The sequence below is a fragment of the Zootoca vivipara genome, chromosome 15 (genome assembly GCF_963506605.1).
Source record: "Zootoca vivipara chromosome 15, rZooViv1.1, whole genome shotgun sequence".
NCBI lineage: Eukaryota > Metazoa > Chordata > Lepidosauria > Squamata > Lacertidae > Zootoca > Zootoca vivipara.
This window is the reverse complement of record NC_083290.1, coordinates 38,849,449-38,876,716: the sequence shown is the minus strand read 5'-3', so window position 1 is coordinate 38,876,716 and position 27,268 is coordinate 38,849,449. Positions and strand designations below refer to the sequence as shown.

At 47.7% G+C, this 27,268-nt stretch overlaps 1 protein-coding gene across 2 annotated transcripts; it reads left to right on the top strand.

Annotated features, from left to right (window-relative positions):
- The first annotated feature begins 3,586 nt into the window (after nucleotides 1–3,586).
- ADRB3 (adrenoceptor beta 3) lies at nucleotides 3,587–25,408 on the top strand. 2 transcript variants are annotated; one of them, XM_035139830.2, is made up of 3 exons: nucleotides 3,587–5,133; nucleotides 14,634–14,700; nucleotides 20,252–25,408. In XM_035139830.2, exons 1-2 carry the CDS (start codon nucleotides 3,812–3,814, stop codon nucleotides 14,671–14,673), a joined length of 1,362 nt encoding a protein of 453 aa, XP_034995721.1. In that variant the 5' UTR covers nucleotides 3,587–3,811; the 3' UTR covers nucleotides 14,674–14,700; nucleotides 20,252–25,408. The 2 variants fall into 2 exon arrangements, with proteins under 2 accessions (XP_034995721.1, XP_034995720.1); XM_035139829.2 differs by having other exon boundaries at nucleotides 14,631–14,700; nucleotides 20,252–25,407.
- Nucleotides 25,409–27,268: the final 1,860 nt, after the last annotated feature.

Below are 27,268 nucleotides of genomic sequence, written 5' to 3'. Positions count from 1 at the left end.
CTTTATTTTCCCCATTATATTTAAGGGCAGGGATGGGGAACCTTGTGGCTGGGAGCTGAATGTGGCCCTCCAACTTTCTCTGTCTTGGGATTCTCTCCAGCCAGACCCCTCCCCAGCCCTGATTTGCACATTTCCCAAGTGTTTTTGGCTGGCTGGAATGTTTCCTTGAACCCGTAAGGCCTTTTGCTTGCCTGGGAGGAGGATGGAGGGGTGTTTGTGTGTGTAAAGGAGCCTACTGTAAAAAGGTAAAATTTGCATTTGTTGCTCTGCCCATTTTTGCATCTGTTCTTGCCCAGCAGTGACATGCAGCCCTCAGAAGGTTGCTCCAAAGGGAATGTGGTCCTCAGGCTGAAAAAAGTTCTCATCCTCTAACCTGCAGATTCACTGGCAGTTTTGCACAGAGCTCTGTGTTCTAATCCTGCCGGCTCCAAGAAGAGGCAATGAAACTACTCCAATGTAAGAAACTTGCAAGTCCTTGCTTTGAAAACAAACTTGCTTACCTATGGTCAGAGAAATGTTTGTTTAAAAGAACATTTAAAGTATCCCTTTAGAGTGAAACTTTGCTACTTTCCTATCAGAAAAATAATAATACTGAGCTTCCTCAGAGTTCAGCTGTACTCCAGGATCTTGGCACACCCAAACCATAAATTTCAGAGCCAGTATGGTGTAGTGGTTAGTGTCAAACCAGGACCTAAAGGACTAGGGTTCAAAAAACAACAACCCTCAACCAGGAAGCTCACTTGGGCCAGTCACTGCCTCCCAACATAACTTACATCACACGATTGTTGTGGGGATTAAATGAGGAATGGGAAAACCATGTACACCAACTTTAACTCCTTGGAGAAAAAGGTAGGATATCAATGCAATAAATAATAATAAAGTATTCTACCACTTCAACAGTCACAGCTTCACCCAAAGAATCCTGTGAACTAAAGTTCGCTATGGGAGCTGACCTCACAGACATACAATACCCAGCGCCCTGTAAAAACTGTAGTTTGCAGGATTCTCCATGACTGTTAAAGTGGTATACAAGTGCTTTAAATATTTTGTGTAGATGGGACTTTGTTCTGTAATAATGGTGTCCAAAGAGATTGGATTGTTATTTTTTGTCTTTCTCCAGAAAGCAGTGAGTCCCGCCAAATGAACATATGCCTCTATTTTAGTCTTCTTATTTACACTGTGCTCAATTTCAGGAGCCAGGCTTCTCCCCCCCTTCCCCCCTCAGGATGGGATTTCATTGCTAGATGGACTCTTTCATTGCCCAGGAGCACTCATTAACTTGTAAAGTGAGCTGAGACATCATTTGTGGCCACTGTTTCTATCTGTTCTTGAGGCCTCCTGCTCTTAACCCTGTCCTGATGGAAATCAAAGAGGAAGGCAAATCTGTGTGGCAGAAGCAGCTCACCAGGTGGGGCAGAACTGCTATGCTAGTTTGTCAGCAGGTGGGCTGCTGTTGCTTACCTGGCAAGTAAAGGGACATCATTGTGGTGCAAGCACATCAGCAGGAGAGGCAGATTGGTTCTGTTAGTGCATGTTTTTATGCATATTGTATTATTTATATGATGTTAGCTGCTCTGAGCCCAGCTCTGGCTGGGGTACAAATAAGAATTTATTATTATTACCGTATTTTCCGGTGTATAAGACGACTGGGCGTATAAGATGACCCCCAACTTTTCCAGTTAAAATATAGAGTTTGGGATATACTCACCGTATAAGAAATATGACCCGGCGTATAAGATGACCCCCGACTTTTGAGAAGATTTTCCTGGGTTAAAAAGTAGTCTTATACGCAGGAAAATACAGTAATTTATTATGTGTACTGTGCTGACTAGGGTGCCAGGTCAGGAGCATTCCAGACCCTGAGATTTCATGGGAAACAGAAGTTAATTGGAAGAGGGGAGCAGAGGTGGGCGGGCACACCCACCCAGAGTGTCTATGCAAGCCTTTTTCAACCTTGGGCTCCCAGGTGTTGTTGGACTACAACTCCCATCATTGCCTGAAGCCAGCTCCCCAGCCTTGGGGATCCTTCCGTCTTCCATGCAGAGGACCCGATCAAGCCAGCACAGAGGTTGTTGAGACAGGAGTGTGAACATGCTGAGAATGTGGGCATCTCTGCTGGAGACTCTGCTCTGCTATGTGATGCCCAAAATCTTCCTGACAGGTGGATGTGCATGGCTCACTTCCATAAAGCAGCATGCTCAGCACGCAGCCTGGTTGACCTTCATTTTGGTATTGGATGCACACAGATTACAACTCTGGGAGGTGGGTTTGACTGGAGGAGAGAGAGTCACAAAGTCACAAACTGAGCGAGGATTCGAATTACAGTACAGCACCCCCGACAGTAGCCTGCCTCTTGCAACCACGCTGCCTCTCTGTTATCTCACTCATACCACTGGGCTGAGGTGAATGCGCACCGTGCTTCATTCTCTCCTTTCTGTTTCCACTCGCGGGTCATCTGTGAAACGCCGCAGTTCCACGCTCAGCCTCTGGGGACACCCTTGATTCGCTCAATTCAGGCATCCCCAAACTTCGGCCCTCCGCTCCAGATGTTTTGGACTACAATTCGCATCATCCCTGACCACTGATCCTGTTAGCTAGGGATCATGGGAGTTGTAGGCCAAAACATCTGGAGGGCCGCAGTTTGGGGATGCTTGGCTCAGCTACTCACCAGCGCCCAACAACCTCGCCATCGCTCTGACCGTCGCTGGTACCCGGGGGTCCGTCCGTTTCTCTCCCACAGGGAGTCCCTACCCTCGCCCCCCTGCTTTTTAATTTGTGTGCGCTAAAATGTCCCCATCCTCACTGGTGGGACGTGGGAGCAACCAGGTCAAAGGGGAGGAGGGGTGGGCGATGTGGTGGTGGGAAGGGCTGGAGATGGGCAGTGAAAAGTGGCTCTGCCCCGCAGCTCCGGAAGGGGTGATCCCGGGGGAGCGATTCGTGGAAGCGAGGGGCTGGCGGGGAGAAAGAGAAACTGGGGGGTCAATCCGTTTGCTTTACCTTTACAGTATGAGGATGTGTAGGACTATAGCTGGCAGACACACAACCACCCGCCCCAGCGTCATCTCATCGTTCCAGCGGTCTGTAACCCGCGAGTCTTACAAGGAAGAGCCAAGAATAGATGGCAAATCTGCGGCCCTCCAGAGGCTGTTGAACTACCACCAGCGCCAGCCAGCATGTCCAGTGGTCAGGGATGGTGGGAGCGTGTAGTCCAACAACCCTGAGAGGGCCAAAAATCTGCTTCCCGGCCCATTCCTGAATTCTAGAAGGTTTGTAAAGCACTATCTATACCGAGAGGAGCCTAGAATAATGCGAGGGAAATGCAATTTCTTCGCACGTGGGGCAACGCGTTGCATCTATATCAGTGCAACTTAAATTTGAAAAGTACTGGGGTGGGGGTTGATCTCTGCAGTGGGAGAGGCGGCTTTGTAAAAGAAAAACCACCCTAGACGTCAGCGCCGCTCGCTCTCCTTCCCGCAGCAGGCTCGGGGTGGGGTAAGGCGGAGATGCAGGAGAGCTCTGCCGGGGCGTGTCCCGTCTCTCCCTCCAGGCTCCCTGCGCCTTTAAGGACTCCTCCTCTCAGCAATCCCCACCGAAGGGGAGGGAGCCGTCCCTGCCGAGGCGCCTTCCGTCTCCCCAGGAGCATGGGCTGGGCTGCCGAGCCAGACGCAGCGGGCCAGCAGTGTCCGACGCGCGCGGAGCCCGCTCTCCCTGCGCGACAGTGGCGGAGCGCGGGCTCGTCGAACTAAAGCCGTCGAGGGGCTGCCTCGAGCTAGGCGCGCCGAGCTTTGCTCCCGTCGCCGTCTTAGCCGCGATGGCTCCTCCTTGGCCGCCCAACGGGACGTGGCTGGGGGCAGCGAGCGCGGCGCCGTCGGGCAACTGCAGCAACGGCTCCGGGGCGGCGGGCAGCCTCGGCCGGCAGGGGGCGTTGGGCGCCGCTCTCAGCCTGGCCGTGCTAGTGACGGTGGCGGGCAACCTGCTCGTGGTGGTGGCCATCGCCAAGACGCCGCGCCTGCAGACCATGACCAACGTATTCATCACGTCGCTGGCGTGCGCCGACCTCATCATGGGCTTGCTAGTGGTGCCCCCGGGGGCCACGCTGGTGCTGAGCGGCCGCTGGCCCTTCGGCACCACGGGCTGCGAGCTGTGGACCTCGCTGGACGTGCTGTGCGTGACGGCCAGCATAGAGACCCTGTGCGCCATCGCTGTGGACCGCTACCTGGCCGTGACGGCGCCGCTGCAGTACGAGGCGCTGGTGACTAAGGGCCGCGCGCGCGGCGTCGTGTGCCTCGTGTGGGCCGTAGCCGCCTTCATCTCCTTCCTGCCCATCATGAACCACTGGTGGCGCGACGGCGCGGACGAGGAGGCGCTGCGCTGCTACGAGGACCCTCAGTGCTGCGACTTCGTCACCAACATGCCCTACGCCATCCTGTCGTCCATCATCTCGTTCTACGTGCCGCTGCTGGTCATGCTCTTCGTCTACGCGAGGGTCTTCGCCGTGGCCACCCGGCAGCTGCACGCCATCGAGAAGGACAAGGGCAGGTTCCTCCAAGACGCCGCCAAGGGCTCCCGTCGCAGGAGACCCTCCCGGCTCCTGCTGGCCATCAAGGAGCACAAGGCGCTCAAGACCTTGGGCCTCATCATGGGCATCTTCACCCTCTGCTGGCTGCCGTTCTTCGTGGCCAACATCCTCAAGGTCTTCGCCAGGACGCTCATCCCCGACCAGCTGTTCCGCTTCTTCAACTGGCTGGGCTACGCCAACTCGGCCTTCAACCCCATCATCTACTGCCGCAGCCCCGACTTCAGGTGCGCCTTCCAGAAGCTCCTGTGCCGCCCCAGGAGCGCCGATCGCCGCCTCCACGCTGTCTCCAAGGACCTGCGCCGCTGCCCCTGCGCCTTCAGCCCCCGGGCCCCGTCCGAGAAGGAGGGCGAGCCGATCGCCAAGGGAGCCAGAGAGGACGACGACGAGGAGGACGAAGACGTGGGCTCCAGCAGCGCCAGCAGCCGCTCCAGCAGCAGGACTGGCGAAACGAAGCTATTGTACCTCGCCAGCAATGGGCACGGTTGCGCACAGCGCCCCCTGCGGGAAGCCCAACTTCAAGGCACGCAGATCACTTTGTGCCCGCAGCTGGAAGAGTAGGTGTCAGGAAAGTGTCCGTGGGGTGCTGAGGGAGGGGTGTGTTGAAGATGTAGGGTAAGGTTCCTCCACCTAGTCTCTGCCAGACGTTGTTGGACTACAACTCCCATCACCCCAGCCCATTGGCCATACTGGCAAGTGCTGATGGGAGTTGTAGCCCATAACATCTGGTCTACAGCAATTGGGGGAGGGGTAAATATTGTGCTCCTCTTGTTTTCCAACAGTGTGCCACAAGGTGGTGTGGGAGGGGACTGAAAAGGGAAGGAATCACATGTTGCAATCCTATGGATGTTTACTTGGAAGTAAGTCCTAGTATGTTCAATGAGGCTTGCTCCTTAATTAGCGTGTCTTAGATTGCACCCATCATACTGGGACTGGTGCCCAGAAGGCTACATCATGGACTGATTACCCAAAGGACTGATTACTCTGAAGACTTACAGCAGGTGTAGAGAACCTTTGGACCTCCATATGTTGTTGGACCACAACTCCCATCAGCCCCAGCAGGCAGGACCAATGGCCAATGGCCAAGGATGATGGGAGTTGCAGTGAAATCTGGTGGGCCAAAGGTTCCTCACGCTTGCCTCAGAGTTTTATGCTTTCCTTGAAGAAGGTATCAAATTTAATCTAGCATTTCTTCTGGTTAAAGAAGTCAGGCCTCAGGTGATGGGAAACTCTGCTGGAAAGCAGTCAGAGTAGACAGTCTGGAACTATGGGGACAAGTGATCTGAGTGGGTATAAGGAAGCTTCCTATGCTATTTCTCTACTGCAGCATTTCAAAGAGCTGCACACTTGAAGGAAGGGCTATGACCTTATGGTAAAACATGCTTTGCATGCAGAAGGTTTTAGGTTCAATCCCACGATAGCCACTGTCAGCCCATGTAGACTATACTGATCTAAATGGACCCATGACCTGATTTGGGATAAGGCAGCTTCCTCAGACCCTCTGCCATGCTTTCTTTCATTGTCAGTTCCCCCAATTTTTCTTTTTGGTCCTGCGGTTTTCAAACATCATTGTGTTTGTGTGTGTGTGTGTGTGTGTAGGGCTCCTTCATTTGTTTCTCTTTCCGCAGAGATAATTGAATCGTAGGAAGTTGCCCCACATTCAGAAATTGCAGGATTTTCCTCCTGAATATTCTGAATATTCATGTTCAGAAAGATCAGGACCCAAATGCTCCCAGCCCATGAAGGTTGGGGGTCCCAAATTTGTCTAGCTAACAATGGGGATGCTATCAGCCTGTCTGCATTTGCTATATGCGTGGTGTAGGAGAATGGATTAGGCAGGAGCCGGTGAAAAGCTGGACTGGGGGCATCTGATCCTGTGATGAGTGTTTTTGCCATGGTAGGTGCTGTGCACAGTATAAATAGCCCCTGGCTTCAGGGAGTTATAAGCGCAGCCAAGACTGTGAAAGGGAGCTAGTGCAAGAGTAGGAATGAGGGATGGCGAGGAACCATGTCTGGGGTCACAGCTGAAGGCACAAGCTGTGTACTCATTATCATTACTCTGGCTCCAGTGTGCTCTCACCACTGGTGTTTGAAGCCGTGTACACATGGCATTGGCCACAACCCACACCTATCTTGGACTTACTTGAGAAATACTGGTGTTTGATGTGTTTTCCCTTAAACCAGATCACTTTGCAGTTAAGCTGAGGTGTGTACATTTGAGATAGCTGGTAGACATCTGCAGATGACAGCCTCCTGAATTGGAATTGTTGGGAGGGGGGGGCTTGCAACCAACAGGTAGTATGCACTGGGTGAAGACACCCCCCTCCCTCTCTGATGGGTACAGCAACATGCAAATTGTGACTTGAAATGCAGCCCCGGGTGGGGGCGGCCGTCATGTTTCGTTTTAAGTCTCCAATGTGTAGACAGCCACAGTGAGACAATGCTGGTTTATATAGTTGGGGGGTCTCCTTGTTTTAATCTTACTGAAACTTTCCAGTACTTTCCATTCTTTGGCTGTTGTGCTGCAAGTTCCCGTATATTAAAAAAACGGAAAAGTTCAGTGCATGTAAAATTCAACATCCCAAAGAAAATCTGGTTGGAGGGGAGGGGAAATGACACCACCTTAGGAAAAAAAAACTAGGCGGCTTACTCTATACGTTGCACAGAATGTATGTATAGGAGCCCCAGCCATTTTTGTTAAATAAAGTACAGAAAGTTGAGGGGGGGGGAATCTGGAGCAGAGACAGAGGTGGGCGTAGGGGAGCCCAACTGGTTCACCCACACTAGGCGCCAGGCAGAGAGGTTGCTGCTGGAACAATGAGTTAGAATGGAAGGTGAGGGGTGGGGGTACCAAATTTTGGTGCTGCACAGGATGCCACTGAAATTTGAAAGGCCAAAGTCTGTCACTGGCAGAGAAGTGGTATGCGTCTATGCATGGCTGTGTGGCCTCGATCCTTCTCCCACTCCTCTTTTTCTACTCCAACTTGCGCCCCCTACAGAATTCCAAATGCATGTTGTTAGATTTTCAAATGTAATATCATTTCACTTTGGGCATAACCACCCATCTTTTTACCCTACAACTTTCCCCCAGGAAAACCTGTGGTTTAGCACTGATTCAGAACAAATGGCAATCAGGTTTTTCTCAGGTTGCCATTTGTTCCGATTTAGCACTAAAGAGTGGAGTTTTTTTAGGGGGATTATCATCATAATTATTATCATTTAGATATATATACCACCCTATATCAAAATACCCTAGGGCGGTGTACAATATTAAGAATGTATTTTACAGAGCATAAGAAAAACAATACAGAGCATTATAATAGGCAGTGCACTAATAAAATCACCGTAACAGGATAGCATCAGGGCAAAGGCAGAACCACTTGGATCCATGCCTAGAAAATGTGGGACAAACAGAAAACTGCTTGGACCCATACTTTCTAAGCACAAGTCAAGCGGAAGTGTGGACGAGCCCCTCAACAAGAGCTTGAGCATGTCAACTTAATTAAGCAAATTATGATTGCAAGAGTGTGCCCCATTTCACTGTGGTGCATAAACTCATCTCCCAGCTCACAGAGCCAACTTTACCAGCTTCTGGAAATCACAAGTGAGAAGACTTTTGCTGTGCTCAGGTCTTGCTTGCAGGCTTCCTACCAGCATCTGGTTGGCCACTATGAGAGCAGGATGCTGAACTAGATGGGCCTTTGGTGACGGTCCAGTAGGTCTCTTACTGTGTTGTGCTCGGCTTTGGATACTATACAGCAGGAGCCATGTAAGTCTTCCTCAACATGATGCGGTTGGCTGATGTAGATTGAGTTGCTATGCAACTTATCTTGCAGCTGCGGTCATTTTCGAAGGCAAAAGTTCACACATCTGTGTTTTAAATACAGATGAGGTAGTTCCTCACCCCCTGCTGTGTTTGGGGAAACAGAGTGGATATAGTCTATGACAGCTTCCAGTCTTTGCTCTCCCTCAGGTCCTCTTCTTTCATTGCCAGGGACAAATTAAGAGGATGCAATGTGCAAAATCCACCATCCATCTCAGCTTCCGGTGAGAACAAGTCTCTGCATCTTGGTTGCTCACCCCAGGCAACTTCTACTTGGCCCACTCATGTGGCAAATGGTATAGATGCCTTTGGCCCCATGTCACCCAAGACACTAAAACACATGTGGGGAGACAGCAGCCTCTAGATGCTGTTGGACTCCAGCTCCCATCAGTCCCAGCCAATGTAACTAATGGTCAGGGATGATGGGTACTGAAGTCCAACAATACCTGGGGGCGGGGCACAGGCTCCTCATTCCTGGGCTAAAGAGTGCCTATGCCTCTTATTTGCGGCATGTTTCAATCTCGCTAATGTGCGATGAGGGCACATTGCGTGGAAGACCAAGCAATTATACCACTTCAAACAGCCATAGATCCCACCCCCAAATACTGGGAGCTGTAGTTTGTTAAGGGTGTTGAGAGTTGCTAGGAGACTCCAATTCCTCCTGCAGAGCTTCAGTTCCCAGAGTTCCCAAAGAATAGGGAATGACTTTGAAACCACCCTGAGAACTGGACTAATTTATTAGGGCTTGTCTTCTGTTTCTAGGAAGCACCAATGTTTCAGGGTGAACATTGACATGTGTAAAGGGGCATTCTAACTACAGCATATTTGTGAAGAGTCATGATGTGGCTGTGGCTCCCTGGCAACTCATATTCACGGGTTCGTAGAAGGCGGCTTTATCTGTCCGTCTAATCCAAGTGTGACTAACTTTTAGCCCTCCAAATGTTGTTTGGCTAAAGCTCCTCATCAGCTCCAGCATGCATGGCCAATAGCCAGGGGTGACTGGAGTTGTAGTTTTGCAACATCTGGAGGGCTACAGGTTCACCACACCTGATCTAACCCAATCTAGCCAACGTGGTGCCCACCAGTTGTCACTGAGCTATAACATCCACCATCCCTGACCATTAGCCGTATTGGCTGGGGCTGATGGGAGTTGCAGTCCAAGAGCATCTGCATGGATACCAGTTTGTCTACCTCTGATCTAGTCCCATATTATCTAGTCTGACTGGCAGTAGCTCTCTGGGGATTCAGACACAGAAAAGCCTTTCCCATTGCCTGCGACTGATCTCCTTATAACTAGGGATACTTTCCAGAGATTAGGAACATTGGGAGCTGCCTTATATAGAGTCAGTCAATTTGCCCATCCAGCTCAGTATTTTCTAAATATCTACGCTGTCTGGCAGTGGCTCTCTTTCAGGTTTCAGACAAGGCTCTTTCCCAGAACTACCTGGAGATGTTGGGGATTGAACCTGGGAGCTTCTACATGCAAAGGACATGCCCTAGTTCTGAGCTACCGTATAATCCTTTCCCAACCGTTAAGACATGGGAGAAGCTGAGTCAGATCATTGATTCAGGATTGTCCACCCTGACTGGAAGCGGCTCTCCAGATTTCCACACGGGTCTTTTACAGCCCTATCAGTAGGTGTCAGGTATTGAACCTGGGACCTTCTACATGCAAAGCAGATGCTCTACCACTGAGCTATGCCTCTTCATCAGTTTAACCATATAAGTTAACCAGACTTGGGACTTCCCTATCAAGATTCTAAGACATTTAACTGGTAGTATTATTTAGATCGCATAGGCTGGACTGGGTTTTTTGTTCTTAAAGTTGGAGCTGGATTTTAAAGTGAGGGCTGCTGTAAGTTTGAGCTCTTAACCTGATGTCCCAGGACTTTTTGCACATGCTCTTCCACTGAGCCATGGCCCTTCCTACATCTCAGAGTGAAGTGTGACTCAGCCCAAATATATCTCAGCAGGCAAAGCTTCCTTTGGTCCAAACTATACATTTCACACAAATGTCAACAGGAGAAGCCAGCTCATGTTGGGGTGGGGTGAACTGGTGAGAGGAGGACCCTGAGGAACATAGGAAGCTGCCTTATACTGAGTGAGACCCTTGGTCCATTGAGCCCACCATTGTCAGGCAGCAGCATCTCCAGGGATCTCTCCCATCCCTACGTGAGAGATGCCGGGGGTTGAACCAGAGTCCTTCCAGGTGCAAAGCAGATGCTCTACCACCGAGCTACAGCCCTTCCCCATCTCCACCCTCTGCAGGATCTCCCCCCACCCCAGGGCTTCAAATGTGTGTTTGTCCTGGTCAGCCTCTCAAAGAGCACATACACATAGCATGACAATGTGCATTCAGTGCTGGGTGCAACTGCTTTTTGGGGGTGCTATACACATGACATCATCCCCAAGTCATCCCTGGCCCACACTACTTGCCAATCTAAAGTGCATTCTGCTGGGCTGGGTATAATTCATTTTGAGGCAGAGGCAGAGGGCCTTCTCGGTGGTGGCGCCTGCCCTGTGGAACGCCCTCCCAACAGATGTCAAAGAGGAAAACAACTACCAGACTTTTAGAAGACATCTGAAGGCAGCCCTGTTCAGGGAGGCTTTTAATGTTTAATAGATTATTGTGTTTTAATTTTCTGTTGGAAGCCGCCCAGAGTGGCTGGGGAAACCCAGCCAGATGGGCGGGGTATAAACAATACATTATTATTATTATTATTATTATTATTATTATTATTATTATTATGCCAGTAATGTACTTCTTGAGCACTTGCTGCCTGGCTGTGTACTATACAGAGAGAACTTCCTTGGGTTGCTTATACTTACCAGTCCCCTTCAAAATAGAACACAGTACAGAAACTCTGCATACCAATATAGTATATCAACACACCAAATTCTAGCTCCTCTCTTTTGAAAGGTTGGGGGAAATGATTTATTTTTTAAAAAAGGACTGTGGAAGCACTAATTGAGAGGTGGAAATTGCACACAAGTGCGAAAATGTGCCCACCTGCGTGTACAGATGACACAGAAGTAGCTGCTGCTTTAGATTAGGTTATTGTGCAAAGGTGGATTTACTTGCTAGCCACTATATGCAAGGGCGGCCTGTGAAAAAATGTCATTGGTGTGTTTTACACATGTGCACAGCCTAAATGGTTTCTTCAGCAAAAGGAGGATCTTGGCATACATGAACTGAGAACTTATTTATTGCTTTTTGATTTGATTTTTATCCTGGCATTTTTTAAAAAGTGAACAGCTGCATTTTTTTCTCAAGATTTCCTGCCTCTACCCCCCCCACCCACTTACCCTCCCCCTCCCTATCTGTGCCCATTTACAGATTGGGCATAAATTACAGAATAGCTTCCATTACATCCAGTGTCCATATAAAATGTCAAAAATAGGCCTATAGGACATCTCGGCGTACTAAAGCCTGCAAATAAGATATTAAGAATAGCATTACTAATAAAGAGAGAAACAAAAGCACATTCCGTTCTTAACACTGCACTGAGCTTGCTTCTTAGATTCTTTTAGAATATCTTTAAATGTATCTTCTTCCTGGAGTCTGAAATATCAGCCCCATTTGTAAGCAGAAAGTTCCAATAGGTCTCAAAGCCAGGGTTCAACAGTGGGGACAGTCAGCGTCTTTCAGTTTTATAGGATGATAGGCTTTGGCCACCAATGTGGACTGTGCCCTCATCTCTTCAACGGCCAGCTCTGGTTTGAGGCAAACATGCCCCCACGAAAGGGCGCATGTCCTTAATTTCTAATGATTCCTCTCATACCATGTTGCATGCTGTTTGAAAGCTGGAAAAACAAGATGTAAATAATGGGTTGTTTTTCTAGTGCTAGCCCTAATCAGAGTAGACCCATTGCAGTTAATGGACAAGACTAATGTACTGTAGGATCATTAATTTCAGTGGGTCTGTTCTGCGTAGAACTTAGTTGGCTACATTGCACTGTCACAAGCACTTGCATTTATTCCTTTATTTCATTTTACATCCTTCCTTTCTTCAGTGAAACCGGAGAAGTTCCCAGAAGGTCTTTTGTCTAGATCAGGGGATGGAGAACTTCACGCCCTGAGACCAGCTATGGCCCTCCAAGCCTCTCTTATCTGGCCCTCATTGCTCCCCTTACACCACACAACCCTCCTGGGCCACAATCCTCAGAGGCCCTGCTTTGCACCCCAAGTGTTTTTGCCTGGCTGGAGCATGTCTTTGATCTCTGATAATGACTCTGGATGGAGACTAGAGATGGCTGTATAGGATCTAAACTATCAAAGGTACAATGTACACCTGTTGCTCCATCCACTTTTGCCTCTGGCCTTGCCCACTGTCGGTGTGGCCCCCAGAAGGCTGGAAGATCCCCCCACTTCAAACCATTTAGCTTTAGCTGTTAGCCTATATAGAGCGAGTTGGAAGAGACCACGAGGGTTATCTGGTCCAACTCCCTCCAAAAGGAGGAACCTTTTGCCCAACGTGGGGCTTGAACCCACAATCCTGAGATTAAGTCTCATGCTCTACTGCCTGAGTATCCCCTCACCCCAACACACACACTTCAAGTGAGTCAGACAATTGACCTCCGGAGCTTAATACTGTCCTTTCTGAATGGAAGAGCTGACATCCTCTGTCTGGAAATGTCAAGGTTTAAACCCAAGGCATGCAAAGTATGTACTCTGCCTCTGAACTAGGGGTCTCCACAGCAACATCTTCAACCCATTACACTATTTTCCCCAACTTTCCCAGCACTTACAGTTACATTCTTTCCCTCACCCCCTCATGCCTCCATATAGATGGCCATATGCATTTCGTTCTTGTGGTTGGGTATTTTTGCATCAATCTCATGCTGTCTTCTTGCCCAGACTTCTAAGTTTGATCTCATTTTCTGGGATTAACAGGGTGAGGGGGCTGAGTTGCAGGTGAGATCATGAAGCAAGCCATGCGTATATTTTTCTAAAAGGAGTCACTGTCAGCCACTGAAAGAGGGTACCTACATGAATGGATGCATGCATCCAGGTGCAGTGGTACCCAACCTGAAAAAGTGGGCTGGGCTGGTGCAATGTAACAAATCTAATGTAATAAGGGTCTCCTGGATCAGGCCAATGGTCCACCTAGTCCGGCATCCTGCTCTCACAGTGGCCAACCAGATTTATTCATTTAACAAAATGTTAATGGGGATAGCTCAGTCAGAAGTGCATGAGACTCTAAATTTCAGGGTTGTGGGTTCAAGCCCCACATTGGGCAAAATATTCCTGCATTTCAGGGGGTTGGACTAGATGACACTCGTGGCCCCTTCCAACTCTGCAGTTCTATGATTCTATATACTTCTTGAATACAATCAACCCTCTAAGTGGTATAAGCAGGCACTGAGTGCAACAGTATTCTCCCCACCTGTGTGATCTCCAGAAGCTGGTATTCAGAGGTGTACTGCCTCCCAACTGTGGATGTGGAACATAGTTGTCCTGGCTAGTAGCCATTGCTAGATTTATCCTCCATGAATTTGTCTAAGCCTCCATGTTCCTGGAAGGAAATTCCGTAGTTTAACTATGTGCTTTGTGAAGAGGTACTTTCTTTTGTGTTTCCTGAATCTTTCAGCATTCAGCTCCACTGGTTGTCCCCAAGTTCTAATCTGCTCATCTTCTGCATGACAAGCCCTTCAGACATGCATCTTCCTTACATGAATACCAGCAACACATTGAATAAAACTTGCCAGTTTTTAGACACACCCCTCAGAGGGGCCCATTTCAGCTTATCTTAATTAATTTCAGAAGACTTTTTATGGGTAGCAATGTGGGGCAGTGGTTAGAACGCTGGACCAGGACTTGGGAGGACAGGATTCCTACCCCTACTCAGCTATGAAGCTCACTAGGTGACCTTGGGCTAGTCAAGACTGAGACAGCCGAACCTACCTCACAAGGTGGTTGTTTTGAAGATAAAATGGGGAGGGCCGCCTTCACCTGCATGGGGGAAAGGTTGGATACTGTGTATACGTAATAATAAAAGAAATACAATATGAAATGTGCCAATGACAGACTAAACAGAGGATGAGAGTGAGAACACTTTGAGGATTTGCTCCACGGGCAAATCTGCTCTGGTCAGATGCAACTGGTGCTTTAAAACACCTGCTTCCAACAAGACCCAGTTCTCAATGCTGTGAAAGATTGGCTAAGAAAAAACCTGACTGGTAAATTAAACTGTTTTCATTCTTGTTGCCTTTTTCCTTTTTTAAAAAAAGAAGATTTCCCACCAAAGAAGTGACAGATTGTCCTAGAATGTGAGAGAAGAAAGAAGCCAAAGAGAATGCAGTGAGTATCCCTTTGAAACTAAATATGCAGGCTGTTTGATAGATTCTGCATTTGAACGCAGACTCAGCTGCCTTTGCTTTGGTAGCTTCCAGGATAGATTATTACAATCTGCTATACATGGGACTGCCTTAGAAGATTGTTCAGGATGACATGTTCTGTTTGCTGGTGCTCCAAGGATGCAGTGGTGGCAGAAAAATTGCTGTTGGGCCAATAGTGGGTATAACCTGTATTTCAGAAGTGAGAAACCTCCTGCCCAGGAACCCAGTTTGGCCTGTTTGCTTGTTAACATTTTGCTGTCTATGTCAAGCTGGATTTTCGGTTTCGTGTTCTAACTGGATATATTATGTGGTGTTATATTGTACAGTCGTACCTTGGTTTTTGAACAGCTTAGGTCTCGAATGTTTTGGCTCCTGAATGTCACAAATCCGGAAGTGAGTGTTGCAGTTTGCGAACTATTTTTGGAAGCCAACCATCCGACGGGGCTTCTGATTGGCTGCAGGAGCTTCCTGCAGCCAATCAGAAGCTGCATTTTGGTTTTCAAACATTTTAGAAGTCAAATGGACTTCCTGAATGGATTCCATTCAACTTCCAAGGTATGACTGTATTTGGGTTTGCATTTTGACTGATACAGTGAGCAGCTTTGTGGAACATGGGCTCCGAAAGCATATTATAAATCTTCTAAAGGAATAAAAATTAACACCACCACTAGGAAATTTAGGGGCAAACTGCCTTACAGGGAGGTTCCATCTAGTCTTCATGGATAGACCTCTCCTCATGCATTAATTTGCTTATGCCCATTCTGTTCTCTTCATTAAGAGCGTAATGGTCCAGTGCAGATGTTCAAAGATTCACACAACTGGAATCATGTGATAGGAAAAAACGGGGTGCACCAGTTTTTCCTTCTTCCTGCATTGTGTCACTGCTGCCCAGCCCTGCCCAGCTTCACTCACTGCGGAGCAAAGATTGGAAACCAGGAATCCACTAAGTCCATTTTGCATAGTACTGTCTACATCAGGGCTGGGGGCTGAATGCAACCCTCTGGGCTCTGTCTGGACCTCCCCAGGTAGCACCCTTCACTGGATCTGCTTTGCACCACCCATGAGTGTTTTCACCTCATTGGGATGTGTCCGTGAGCCCAGAGCTTTTTTAAAAAAAATAGACAAAAATGCCACACTTTTAACATGGGGGGGGGGGGAGTTGCTGGCACTGTGTACCCTGGACTACCCCCAGAAAAGAAGCCCTGCTTGAGCCCTAGATGGAGGATAGAGAAGTGTGTTTGTGTGTGTGTAGAACCTAGGCTACTGTTCAAAGGTGGTATCTGCATTCATGACTCTGGCCACTTTTGTCTCTGGCTCCACCCACCACTGGCATGCAGTCCTGAGATCGCTGCCCAGAAGGAACTGTGGTCCTTGGGCTGAAAAAGAGAATAGGAACATACAATGGCAGAACTGTCATCTAGATTCTAGTCCATCCCCCTGCAATGCCCAATGTGGGGCTTGAACCCACAACCTTGAGATTAAGAGTCTCATGCTCTACCAACTGGGCTATGAAGAGCCTCATGGCTGCTCTGAGTAGCAGCAGCCCTCTGGGTGTTTCTTTGTCCCATAACTACCTGGAGAAGATGGAGATGGAACCTGGGACCTCCTGCATAGAAGAGCTAATGCTCTCCCTTTCAGCTCCAGCCCTTCAGCTGAGGAAGCAGGATTCCAAATCCCTCTCTAGGTGATCTGATACCATGTACAGTTAACACTCTGAGTTGGAGGGCAGCTGGGCAAAATGAGGAGCCTCCTGTACTCATAGGGGCTCCCTGTGCTTTTCAGAACCCTATTTTCCCCCCCAGGGTTCTGAATCATGCCCCCGTTCATTTGAAGAGGCTCAATGGCTTCTAGGCAAGCTCTTTTAGTCATGCTTTACGATGCAGATATTGGAGATGAATGGACAAAGCTGTCTTAGTTAGACCATTAGTCCATCTAGCTCAGTATTGCTTACCCTGACTGGCAGCATATCTCCAGTGTTGAGTAGGGGGGGTCTCCCACAGTCCTACTGGAGGTTTAACCTGGGTTCTTCTGCATGCAAAACAAATGTTCTCCAAGCTATGCCCTTTCCCCATCCTTGGTTTAACCATGCAAATTAATCAGACCAGGGGGCTTTTCTTTCAAGAATTCAAGAAATTCAACCAGTCGTATTCTTTAGACAGTAGGAGAAACAACCACAGCACAATCACCGAACCTTCAAGAGAGACAAACAGGCTGGACGGGGTTTTTTAAAAAATAAAGTTGGAGCTGGATGGATGTTTGGGCTGCTGGGACATGGATAGCGCCTGTGGGTTAAACCACTGAGCCTAGGGCTTGCCGATCAGAAGGTTGGCGGTTTGAATCCCTGCGACGGGGTGAGCTCCCGTTGCTCGGTCCCTGCTCCTTCCAAGCTAGCAGTTCAAAAGCACGTAAAAGTGCAAGTAGATAAATAGGTACCGCCCCGGCAGGAAGGTAAACGGCGTTTCCATGTGCTGCTCTGGTTCGCCAGAAGCGGCTTAGTCATGCTGGCCACATGACCCGGAAGCTGTCTGCGGACAAACACCAGCTCCCTTGGCCTATAGAGTGAGATGAGTGCGCATTCCCAGAGTCGTTCGCAACTGGATCTAATGGTCAGGTGTACCTTTCAGCCTGAGTTTACCTTTAAGCCTGAGTTCTTAATCTAATGCTTTGGTGACTGCATGTGGATGTTGGACTGGACAAGAAGGCAGTCCAGAGGCAGGGATCATAATTGTAGGGAAAACATCAGAAGCGCTTTCTGTCGCCAAGCTTACCTAGAGAATTTTATCTTTCCTGCTTACACTCGTAATCTTCTTAGTGCTCCCAGGATCCAAATGCCATATTTGGAATTTGGAAGGCATATCTGATTTTGTTCTATGTCTGAAGCTTTTAATTTAAGTTGCTTTGGTGCTTTGTTTGTAGAGAGTGACTAATAAGTATTATTATTAGTTGTTATTATTATTTCAGTTGATATCCTGCAGTTCCTCCCAAAGGAACCCAGGGTGACAAAAACATTAACAACAACAGCAATCTAAAAGCATTCTAAAAATAGTGATCCCGGGGTTGACAGGAAGAGTGTTTCTCAGCCATTAAATGCCTGGAAGGTTTTCACATTCCTCCTGAGAGAAGGAGACAGATGAACCTTGCCTGGGAGGGTTTTCCACAAACAGGGAACTGCCACTGAAAAGGCCCTGTCAAAGGTCCCTGGGGACCAAGGAACGCCTTTTGCTGCTGCTGCTGCTGCTGCTGCTGGCGCCGCCGCCACCACCGCCACCATTTCACCAGCTGGTTGTGGAGATGGTTGATATTGGGGAAGCCACTGTTTTAGGTACTCTGCTCCCAAGTCATTTGTATGCCCATATTAACACTTTGAGTTGGACCCAGTACAGCCGCCCTGAGCCCGGCTCTCACTGGGGAGGGCGGGGTATAAATAAAAATTATTTATTATTAGTAGTAGTAGTAGTAGTAGTAACAGGGCTTCCCTCAAAGCATCCTGGTAACTGTAGTTTGGTGCTGGGAATGGTAGCTCTGCAGGGGGTAGACTACAGTTCCCAAGATTTTTTGGGGAAACGAATATGCTTTAAATGTATTTAAAATATTACTGACTTTCAGGATTTTATTTTATTTTTTTTAAAAATCCTGTTTACCCCAGTGTTTGATGGCTGAAAGACACTGTTACTAGCAACCCTGAGATCACTGTTTTTTTGTTTTGTTTTGTTTTAAATGTTTTATTATTGATGTGTTTTCTGCTCTGGGCTCCTTCAAAAGCAAGGGTGGGATATAAATTAAAATAATAATATGAATAAACCAGTGTTGTGGTTAGTTAGAGTTTCAGACCTGGACCTGGGAGAGCAAGGTTCAAGTTCCCATTCTTCCATGAAGATCACTGGGTGATCTCAGGCCAGTCACTGCCTCTCAACCTAACCTACCTCTCAGGGTTGTTGTGGAGATTAAATTGGGGGGGGGGAGAGAACCACAGATGCCCCCTGGAAGTACTTGGAGAAAATGACGGGGCATTAATGCAAGGAATAAAATAATAACTAGATGATAATTTTGTGGATTAATTTTGTGGGGTCACGAAGAGTCGGACACGACTAGATGACTAAACAACAACAATTTTGTGGATGTGCCCCATTCCCTTGTTGGGCAGAGGATTCTGAAGGGCACATTCAACTGAACAATGCATTGGGGGGGGGGGGGAACCCTTCAGACCTTCCCACTCAGTGGAAGGAGGTTAGGAGTCAGGGTAGAGCAGTAGTGGGTAGAATTTTGCGGTTGGGGACAGTGGCTCCCATCCTCATTGTGTGACTGCCTGCATCCACAGAACACATTTATTTAGAAGCCTCTTCACCAAAGAGCTCTCTAAGTGATGTCCAGCTAAAACTGTAGATCAAAGACAGCTAAAATCCACAGAATCATTAAAAAGGCAAATCTTCATAGCATATTTTCCCTTAAAGTGCAGATAAAAATAAGCCAAACCTTTTAAACCAACTTTGACACATGGGTGAGACAAGCCACCTGCCAGTTGCCTGGGAGCCTTATGTTCCAGCACCTTCTCTACCTTCCCCACACCTGATGCCATATATAAGATCAGGCCTGGGGAAGTAGGTATGGTTTCGGGGAGAAATGGCCTCGTGAATCAAATCCTCATCGGGTTATTTATATACAGTACTGCCGTTTTCCCAAGGCCCCCAAAGAGGTGAATAGATTAATACCCCCCAAAATACAATAAAAGTGCATCAACTAGAAACACAAAAATACAAAAGATAAATCTGGTAAACCAATGAATATAGAATAGGAAAAACCCAGGCGCACCATGAATCACACCTCGTGCATTTGTGAGTCGCATTCCTGCTCTCACCGCAAATGCCAACTGCCCATCACAAACCCTGTCCTCAACAATAGGGTTCTCCCTGGAAACAGCTGCAGCTATGGCAAAGTTCCTATGGTTGCTGCCTGTGAGCAGGCTTACCTGGCTCAGGTTCCCCAGCCCCTGGTCTAAAAGGAGATAGTGAGGGCGTCTGCCTGACATCAGTGAGCAGAGAGCTCCAAAGCACGAGTGACTCCTTGCCCGAATGGGATTCATGTATGCTGAGAAGCACATGATCTCTAGGCTTCTTGGTTTACTCGCTTTCATGGCTCTGCAGGTACAGGGGCAAGGGGCCAGCATTTTGCTGGAGTAAAACGTGTGTCGCCTTAGATTGCTTTTGCTTTCGTTGGCTTTATGCCTTGGCTTGGGACGGAAATGGTTTACGGTTTATTCCCCCCCCCCCCCCCGGAGAGAAATCCACCAGGAGCTCTGAAGAACCAGTTAGGCAATCAATTCACACACACTTGCTTATTGATTCCCGCTCTGTGTGTTTGTTTGCCTTAATGAAACCTAAGCCTGGCTTGATTTGTCAATGACAGGCTAAATTGCTGTGTTGCATTAGGGCCTGTTGTTGTCTTTGATGGGAATTGACGTGCATCAGCAAACTGTTATTTCCCTTCTCATACTCCTTTTTCTTCTTTCTTTTCAGGACAGCAACACAAGCTTGGCTGGGAGGGGTCCGGCTCTCCGGATTGCCAAATAATTATAACTGACTACATCAGTGTTCAGAAAAGAAGGAGAAGGGAGGGAAAACTCCCCTTTAAAATTACCAGTTTGTTCCTTTTGTGTTCAATTTGGGGAATGGCTATCATGTGTTCCCCAGAGACAGTGAAGTTGCCGTCATCCAATAGGCAAACTCCAGAGGTGGGTATTTTGGTTGAGAAAGGACAGGAGTAGTTACTCTGGATCCCAGAATCATCAGCCATAATTTAACTTGCTAGTTAAATTACAAATCCTAGAAGCAATTCTGTCCCTTTAATACTGTTTCTCCACCCAAGATGCTCACTGCTGGTTTAACATGGAACTTACACTGAGGGAATACAAGTCCTCCATCCATAGTCCGGCTATAAGCCGCTTCTATGGGCGCCTACTTGACATGCATAGATGTCTATCTTTTTGATGCTGACTCAGGTATTTTGAAATGCACACACCATAATTCCCCTTCCCTCCAGCAGCCAGCCATTGTGAAGAAGGGACAACAACACTTTAAGCAAGTCATGATGGCTGGGTGAACCCTTAATGCAGTTTCATACTTACAACAGAGGCAGCGAAGGTGTATGCCTCCTGACATTGATGTAGTCCAACTTCCAGCAGCCATAGCAAGCACGGCCAATGGTCAGGGATGTTAGGAGTATTTGGAGGGCTCCAGGTTCTCTGCCGCTAATCTACCAATAGGCAAACGTAGCAAAGGAGGGGGTAGGGATATGGATTTTGTCATGATTGGTTTTGATAGTGATGGTCAAGGATCAAACAAGGGTGAATGTGGAATCATGCTTCAAGACAGCCATCTCCAACCCAGCACTCTCTAGATATTTTGGACTACAAGTCCCATCAACCCCAGCCAGTGGACAGAAAGGATGGGATCTGTAAAATAAAATATATGGAGGGCACTGTTTTAGGCACTGTTGTTCTTTGGTGATGGCAGAGAATTAACAGGGATGAGCTGTCTTATCACCACATTTCAGGGTTTCCAGCATTTCAGCTGGTTGTTTGATTTGCAGGTGCTAATGTTTATGGCAGTATGCCGTCAAAAGCTTCCCCTGCTGATTTTTAGGGGCTGAAACCTGTAAAGCAGGTGTAGGGAACCAGTGGTGAACTGTAACTCCCATCAGTCCTAGCCATTGCCCATGCTTGCTGGGGCTGATGGGAATTGCAGTTCAGCAACATCGAGGCTGTTTCCCACCTGCCTGGCTAGGCAGCAACCCTGCTATATCTCAATGGTAGAACACATGCTTTACCCACAGAGTGTCCCAAGGTTCTCCAGTTAAGCCATCAGGTGGCAGCTGGCAGCTGACCAATGCCAGAGACCCTGGAGAGGGACTGCTGGCCAGAGTAGACACAGCACTGGGCTAGATGGATCAATAGCCTTTGCTGAGAGAAGGCAGCTTATTAGGTTCATAGTCATTTCCAGAAACATTGCATCTGTTGGATTTCTCTCTCATGCAGTTTCGAAATCCCAGGGTGGGACTGATGAATGACAGTCTAGCTGCTGTGAATTTTTGTGCCCTATAATGCTGATCAATCCATCTATTTGTCTGGTCCAACTTCGACACTTTCACCATATAGCTGTGACTTCCAAGGGGTCAGATGCAATTCATCCAAGACTCTTCCAATCCAACAGATTTGCCTTCAAGAATCTATCCCATAAGGACTTATTCTCTCTCTCTCTCTCTCTCTCTCTCTCTCTCTCTCTCTCTCTCTCTCTCTCTCTCTCTGCCAGTTTCAGAGGAGAACAAGGATCCTCTTAGCAGAGCTTTGTCAAAGTCCCTTTTAGCTGTTTAGATGAGCAGGAAATCTTGGCACACATAGCTTGCCAGTCAGGAGCATGTGAAGCTGCTTCTGTTGACATTTCCTGATCTACACAACTGTTAAGAGTCCCATGAGTTCTGATGTCTCAAAGCAGTTGGCGGCATTTTAGAATGCGCTACAGAAGCTGCAGCAGCTATCAGTCAGTATAAATAAGGGACCAACAGGGCCGGCCCACCCAAGAGGCAGACTGATGTGGCTGCCATGGGTGCTGGAATGCCATGGGGCAGTGCCTGCATGGGCAACCCTACCCATCCCTGGAGAAGCAAGGAGAATTGGTGGCAGCGTCTGGCAGGATTTTGCCAGGAGCCACTGCAGCTGGGCAACCCCAGTATGTGAGATGACAGTGGCAAGGCATCTTCCCCCTTTGCCTCAGGCAGTGAGACAAGATAGGCAGCCCTGGGGACGAAGATGGACCAGTTGCTAGAAAATGCAAGAAGGGAGAGTGTTCTTGTGCTGAGGGCCTGCTTGTAGGTTTCCCACAGGCATCTGGTTGGCCACTGTGAGAACAGGATGCTGGACTTTGGGCCATTGGCCTGATCCAGCAGATTCTTCTCATGTTACGTCTGAAACAATCTATAGACTCTGATGCTTTGCACTAGTTCAGAAGTCACCAATTCAAATTAGAACTACAGACTCAAAATGCTTTTCTCCCCTAAAGTACATATACAAATTCCATAATTCATCTGAAAATGTAAAATGCCTGTGAAATAGGATTAGTCCAGATTGTAATTATTTTATCATTGGCATTTATTTCATATGAGTTTTGACAAATCTGAAACGTAGTGTGGATTCAGTTGAAAGGTGCAGAGATTGCAGTGAACGTCTTCCTTGGGAATTCATTTCCAGTTCTATTTATTAAAATGAATAAAAAGCCTACAGCCTAATTTAAATGGAGTTGGAATGGATCCTGTTTGAAATGTATGCCAATTTGCATTTCAAATGCTTGCAATTTAAATATCCATCCAAGTCCATGAATATTTATTTTTGATCCATGAAGATAATCAACTTTTTTTTACTGTCAGTCCTTCCTGGGCCAGAGAACAGCTCTGTAAAATCCCCAAAAGCAACCACAGAGGGAATGCCTCTTGTATTGAATTATCTACCTCAGAAGCCAGAGCTTTGGAGTTCTGCCAAAGTATTAGCTTCACATGCACTCTTCCTCCCTCCTTTTGGTTTTCATATTTTATAATATATTGGGGGGGGGGAATTCATTAAAGCACTCTGTTAAACTATGATGCTATTTCTCTAGGTGGTGTCAAGGGTCAGCATGGTCAGGCCCACTGACAAACCTCCTGAACTGCTTCTCCTCTTCACCATTGCTTGTTCACCTGCCTCTCCTTCTGGCCCAAACAATGCTGGACAATAAGTGATGGAAATAAGGGTAGGCATCTTCAGATGCTGCTGGACTCCAGCTCCCATCCTCCCTGACCATTGACCATACTGGCTGGGGCCTGATGGGTACTTGGAGTCCAATAGGGTCAGGTTCTTTCCATTCTTGTTGTGGAGTACACAGACATGCCATGGAAAGTCCTATCTTGGGCGGGGGTACCTTTGCATACAGGTCCTCAGTGCTTACTACATACAGCTGCAATAGAAAAAAAAGGACTCCCTGCACTTGTCCTGCTTAGGTAGCAAGGAGAATTTTGGCAACTCCAGCTTAATTCTCACTCCTGCAGTTCTGTGGCACTAGAATGAGGGCTTGCTGAAATTCCCTGGTCCTCACCAACTAATAAGAACCGAAGGAGCGATGGTGGCTGGTGCCTGTTGGAGTGGAAGGCAGGGAGATCAACATTAGGTGGCGCCATAGCCAATGACAGGCACAGCTTTCGTCCCCGGCCTCCTCCCTGCTGCCTTCTACTGGGGCGGAAATGGCCAGCCAGTGACACCCACCAAATTGGTTGTACTGTATGTAAGAACACAGGTGGGTGGGAGCTGGCTGAGGGCAGTCTCAGACTGATGGTGCATTTGCCTTAATGGGCAAGCCGCTGAAGGAGGAGGAAGAGGAAATGTCCTCTGCTGTGCCTGGCCGTCTTATACCAACAGCATTTTGGATGGTGAATATAAATGTGTTTTAGTTACTGTACTTCTGCCCCACCTACCCTCCCCTTACCAGCAAAATGCCCATCAAAGAACTCTTTAACTATCAATGTATGTAAATTTTGTAAAAAATAAAAAATAAAAATGTGAAAACATTGCGAGTGTTGAGAAGTCTTATTTACAATCAGAAGCAGTCATGCTCACATTTCAGATCCTGGCTTTGAGGTTCATTGGCACTTTTGATAAGTCTTTTATAAGGGGCCCTTGGGATTAGAGCAGCGGTGGAAAGGATGTGTGGGTCTCTCGGGTTTTGGGTGAAATCTTGACCCCACAGATTAGGGCTCTGTGGGGTCATTTTGTGGGGTGCTGTGAAACGTGGAGTTTTCACCACTAAACATTGCGGGGGGGGGCGACGCTTGTCCTTGTGTTCGGCACCACTTTGGAGTGAATCGGACAATGCTGTTTTATCAGCGAAGGGGTCAAGGGGTCATTTTGTGGAGTGCCTAAAACATTGGGTTTAGACCGTCAAATGTTGTAGGGCGACTTCTGCCAGCGTTTGGTTCCGCTTTGGAGTGAATCGGATGACACCAGGTTTTCAGCAAAATCTTGACCCCCCCCTGGGTTAGGGCGCTGTGAGGTTTTCACTGCCAAACATTAAAGGGGGCCTTTTCCTGGTGTTTGGCACTGGTTTGGAGTGAATCGGATTGGACGGCATCGGAATTTTGCCGAAATCCTGACCCTGAGATTAATAGACTTGTCACATGCTGACAGCTTCTAGGAGCCACAGGTGAGAACTGAGTGCAGGGTGGGGACCAAGGGTGGACAAACTACCCCAGAAGGAGCACAACATGCCCCCACCAGAGGCCTTAAAAGGTAAAGGAGCCCCCGACCATCAGGTCCAGTCGTGTCCGACTTGGGGGTTGCGGCGCTCATCTCACTCTATAGGCCAAGGGAGCCGGTGTTTGTCCGCAGCTTCCGGGCCATGTGGCCAGCATGACAAAGCTGCTTCTGGCGAACCAGAGCAGCGCACGGAAACGCCATTTACCTTCCCGCCGGAGCGGTCCCTATTTATCTACTTGCACTTTGATGTGCTTTTGAACTGCTAGGTTGGCAGGAGCAGGGACCGAGCAATGGGAGCTCACCCTGTTGCAGGGATTCGAACCGCCAACCTTTTGATCAGCAAGCCCTAGGCTCTGTGCTTTAACCCACAGCGCCACCTGAGGCCTTATCCCTCTCCTAATACCCCATACACTCACTGTGCATGGTTGTGTTTTGGTCACATTGTCAAGAACAAAGCCCTGCTGCCATCTGCTGGATACAGGTTTCTCTCCATGAAACCCAGGCTAACTGGTTGACTTAAAATGGACATGCATCCTTCAATCTATTCTGTGCCTCGAGTACTTTCATGAGTCATAAAATTAGCTGCAGTCTAGATGGGATGGCACAGTTAATGTATAAAAGCTGCAGGCATGAGCTAAAGCTGAACCTACATTTATTTCCCTCCCTGCAAATGGGTAATAGGCGATAAAGTCCTTAGAAATTTACACCATGTCAGATCATCAGTTGCTTCTCTAGCTAAAAAGGTTGCCAACTTTTTGATTGGTCCCTGCAACCATTTATTTAACTGCCATTTAATCTGCAGCAGTTAAGACAGGAACCAGGGAACTGTGATGCTCCAGATGTTGTACTCCCAACTCCCATCAGCCCCAGTCAGGAATGGTGGCAGTTGGGAGCCTAGCAACATCTTGAGGGCAAAACATTCTCACCCGTAATATTTACTGTGGTAGAGGGCAAGCTCTGATATGCCTTGGTATGACTAGAAAGGAACTCTGCACATGCTCAGAAGTGCTGGCATTCTTGAGTGTTCAAAACAGGTTCAAGTGGCATGCTGCATGTTCGTGGACATGTGTTGGGGGTTCCTTCCCCTGGAATGCACCTTGACATTCCCACCCACCAGCATTCCCACCTGGAGATGCCAGGGGTTGATTTCCTGCATGCAAAGCATCTGCCACTGAGCCGCTATGGTGGCGGCAGAATTTTAAAGACATGGGCATGTGAGGGGGTTGACAGGATCAGAACTCATTGGCTGTTCTGTGCTAAGGACTCCCTGAAATCTGATGATGGGACCAGGGAAGACTCTTTGCCAGATACTCTAGAGAAGCCATTGACAGTTGAGAGTAGATGACTGAACCAATAGCCTGAAGTGGTATACGACAACTTTTTCTCTCCGCTGTTCCTCCTTTTCCAAAAGGAAACACAAATCCTAGGTAACACACCTGGAACCCATGGAATATTGTGGTGGCGTGTATCAGTATTTGGGGGAAAGAGACAAAGTTTGTGTGTCTCCTACATCAGGCTTAATTTTAGCCCTTCAGAGGCTTTTAGCTTTTGTTTGGGCATGTCATTCTATAAGCTGCTTTTGTGAAAAGAATTAAGAATAGATGTATTGGAAATCTGAGTTTATAGCAATAATTATAGTAACAAAATGCATAATTAGAAAGACTTTAGAAAACCATCAGTCGAGGTTGAAGGAAGTCTTAGGCTGTGATAGCCAAAAATTTCAAAAGGATGTTTAAAAGGATGTCATGCTGGAAAATATGTATAAAAACTAATAACAAAATTATTTTTAAAAAACAATAATTTTAGCCCTTCAGGGGCTTTTAGCTTTTGTTCCACTTATTGGGCATGCCATTCTATAAGCTGCTTTTTTCTAACCTTACATATTCAAAAGTGGCGTACAGCTCATTGAAGAACCAGATACCATGAAACACGATGACTCTCATCATTAAATATACAGTGGTACCTCGGTTTATGAACACAATTGGTTCCAGAAGTCTGTTCATAAACTGAAGTGTTCATAAACTGAAGTGAACTTTCCCATTGAAAGTAATGGAAAGTGAATTAATCTGTTCCAGATGGGTCCACAGCGTTCGTAAACCGAAAATTCGTAAACCGAGGTGTTGATAAACCAAGGTTCCACTGTAGAGGCATTAGTAATGATTTCAAGCTGGCAAGAGTAAATTCTCAGAAAGGCACCTTCAATCCCGCCCACGGCCACCTGTTCTGTAGGGGAAGTCCTTGCCTGAACCTTGCCAAACTT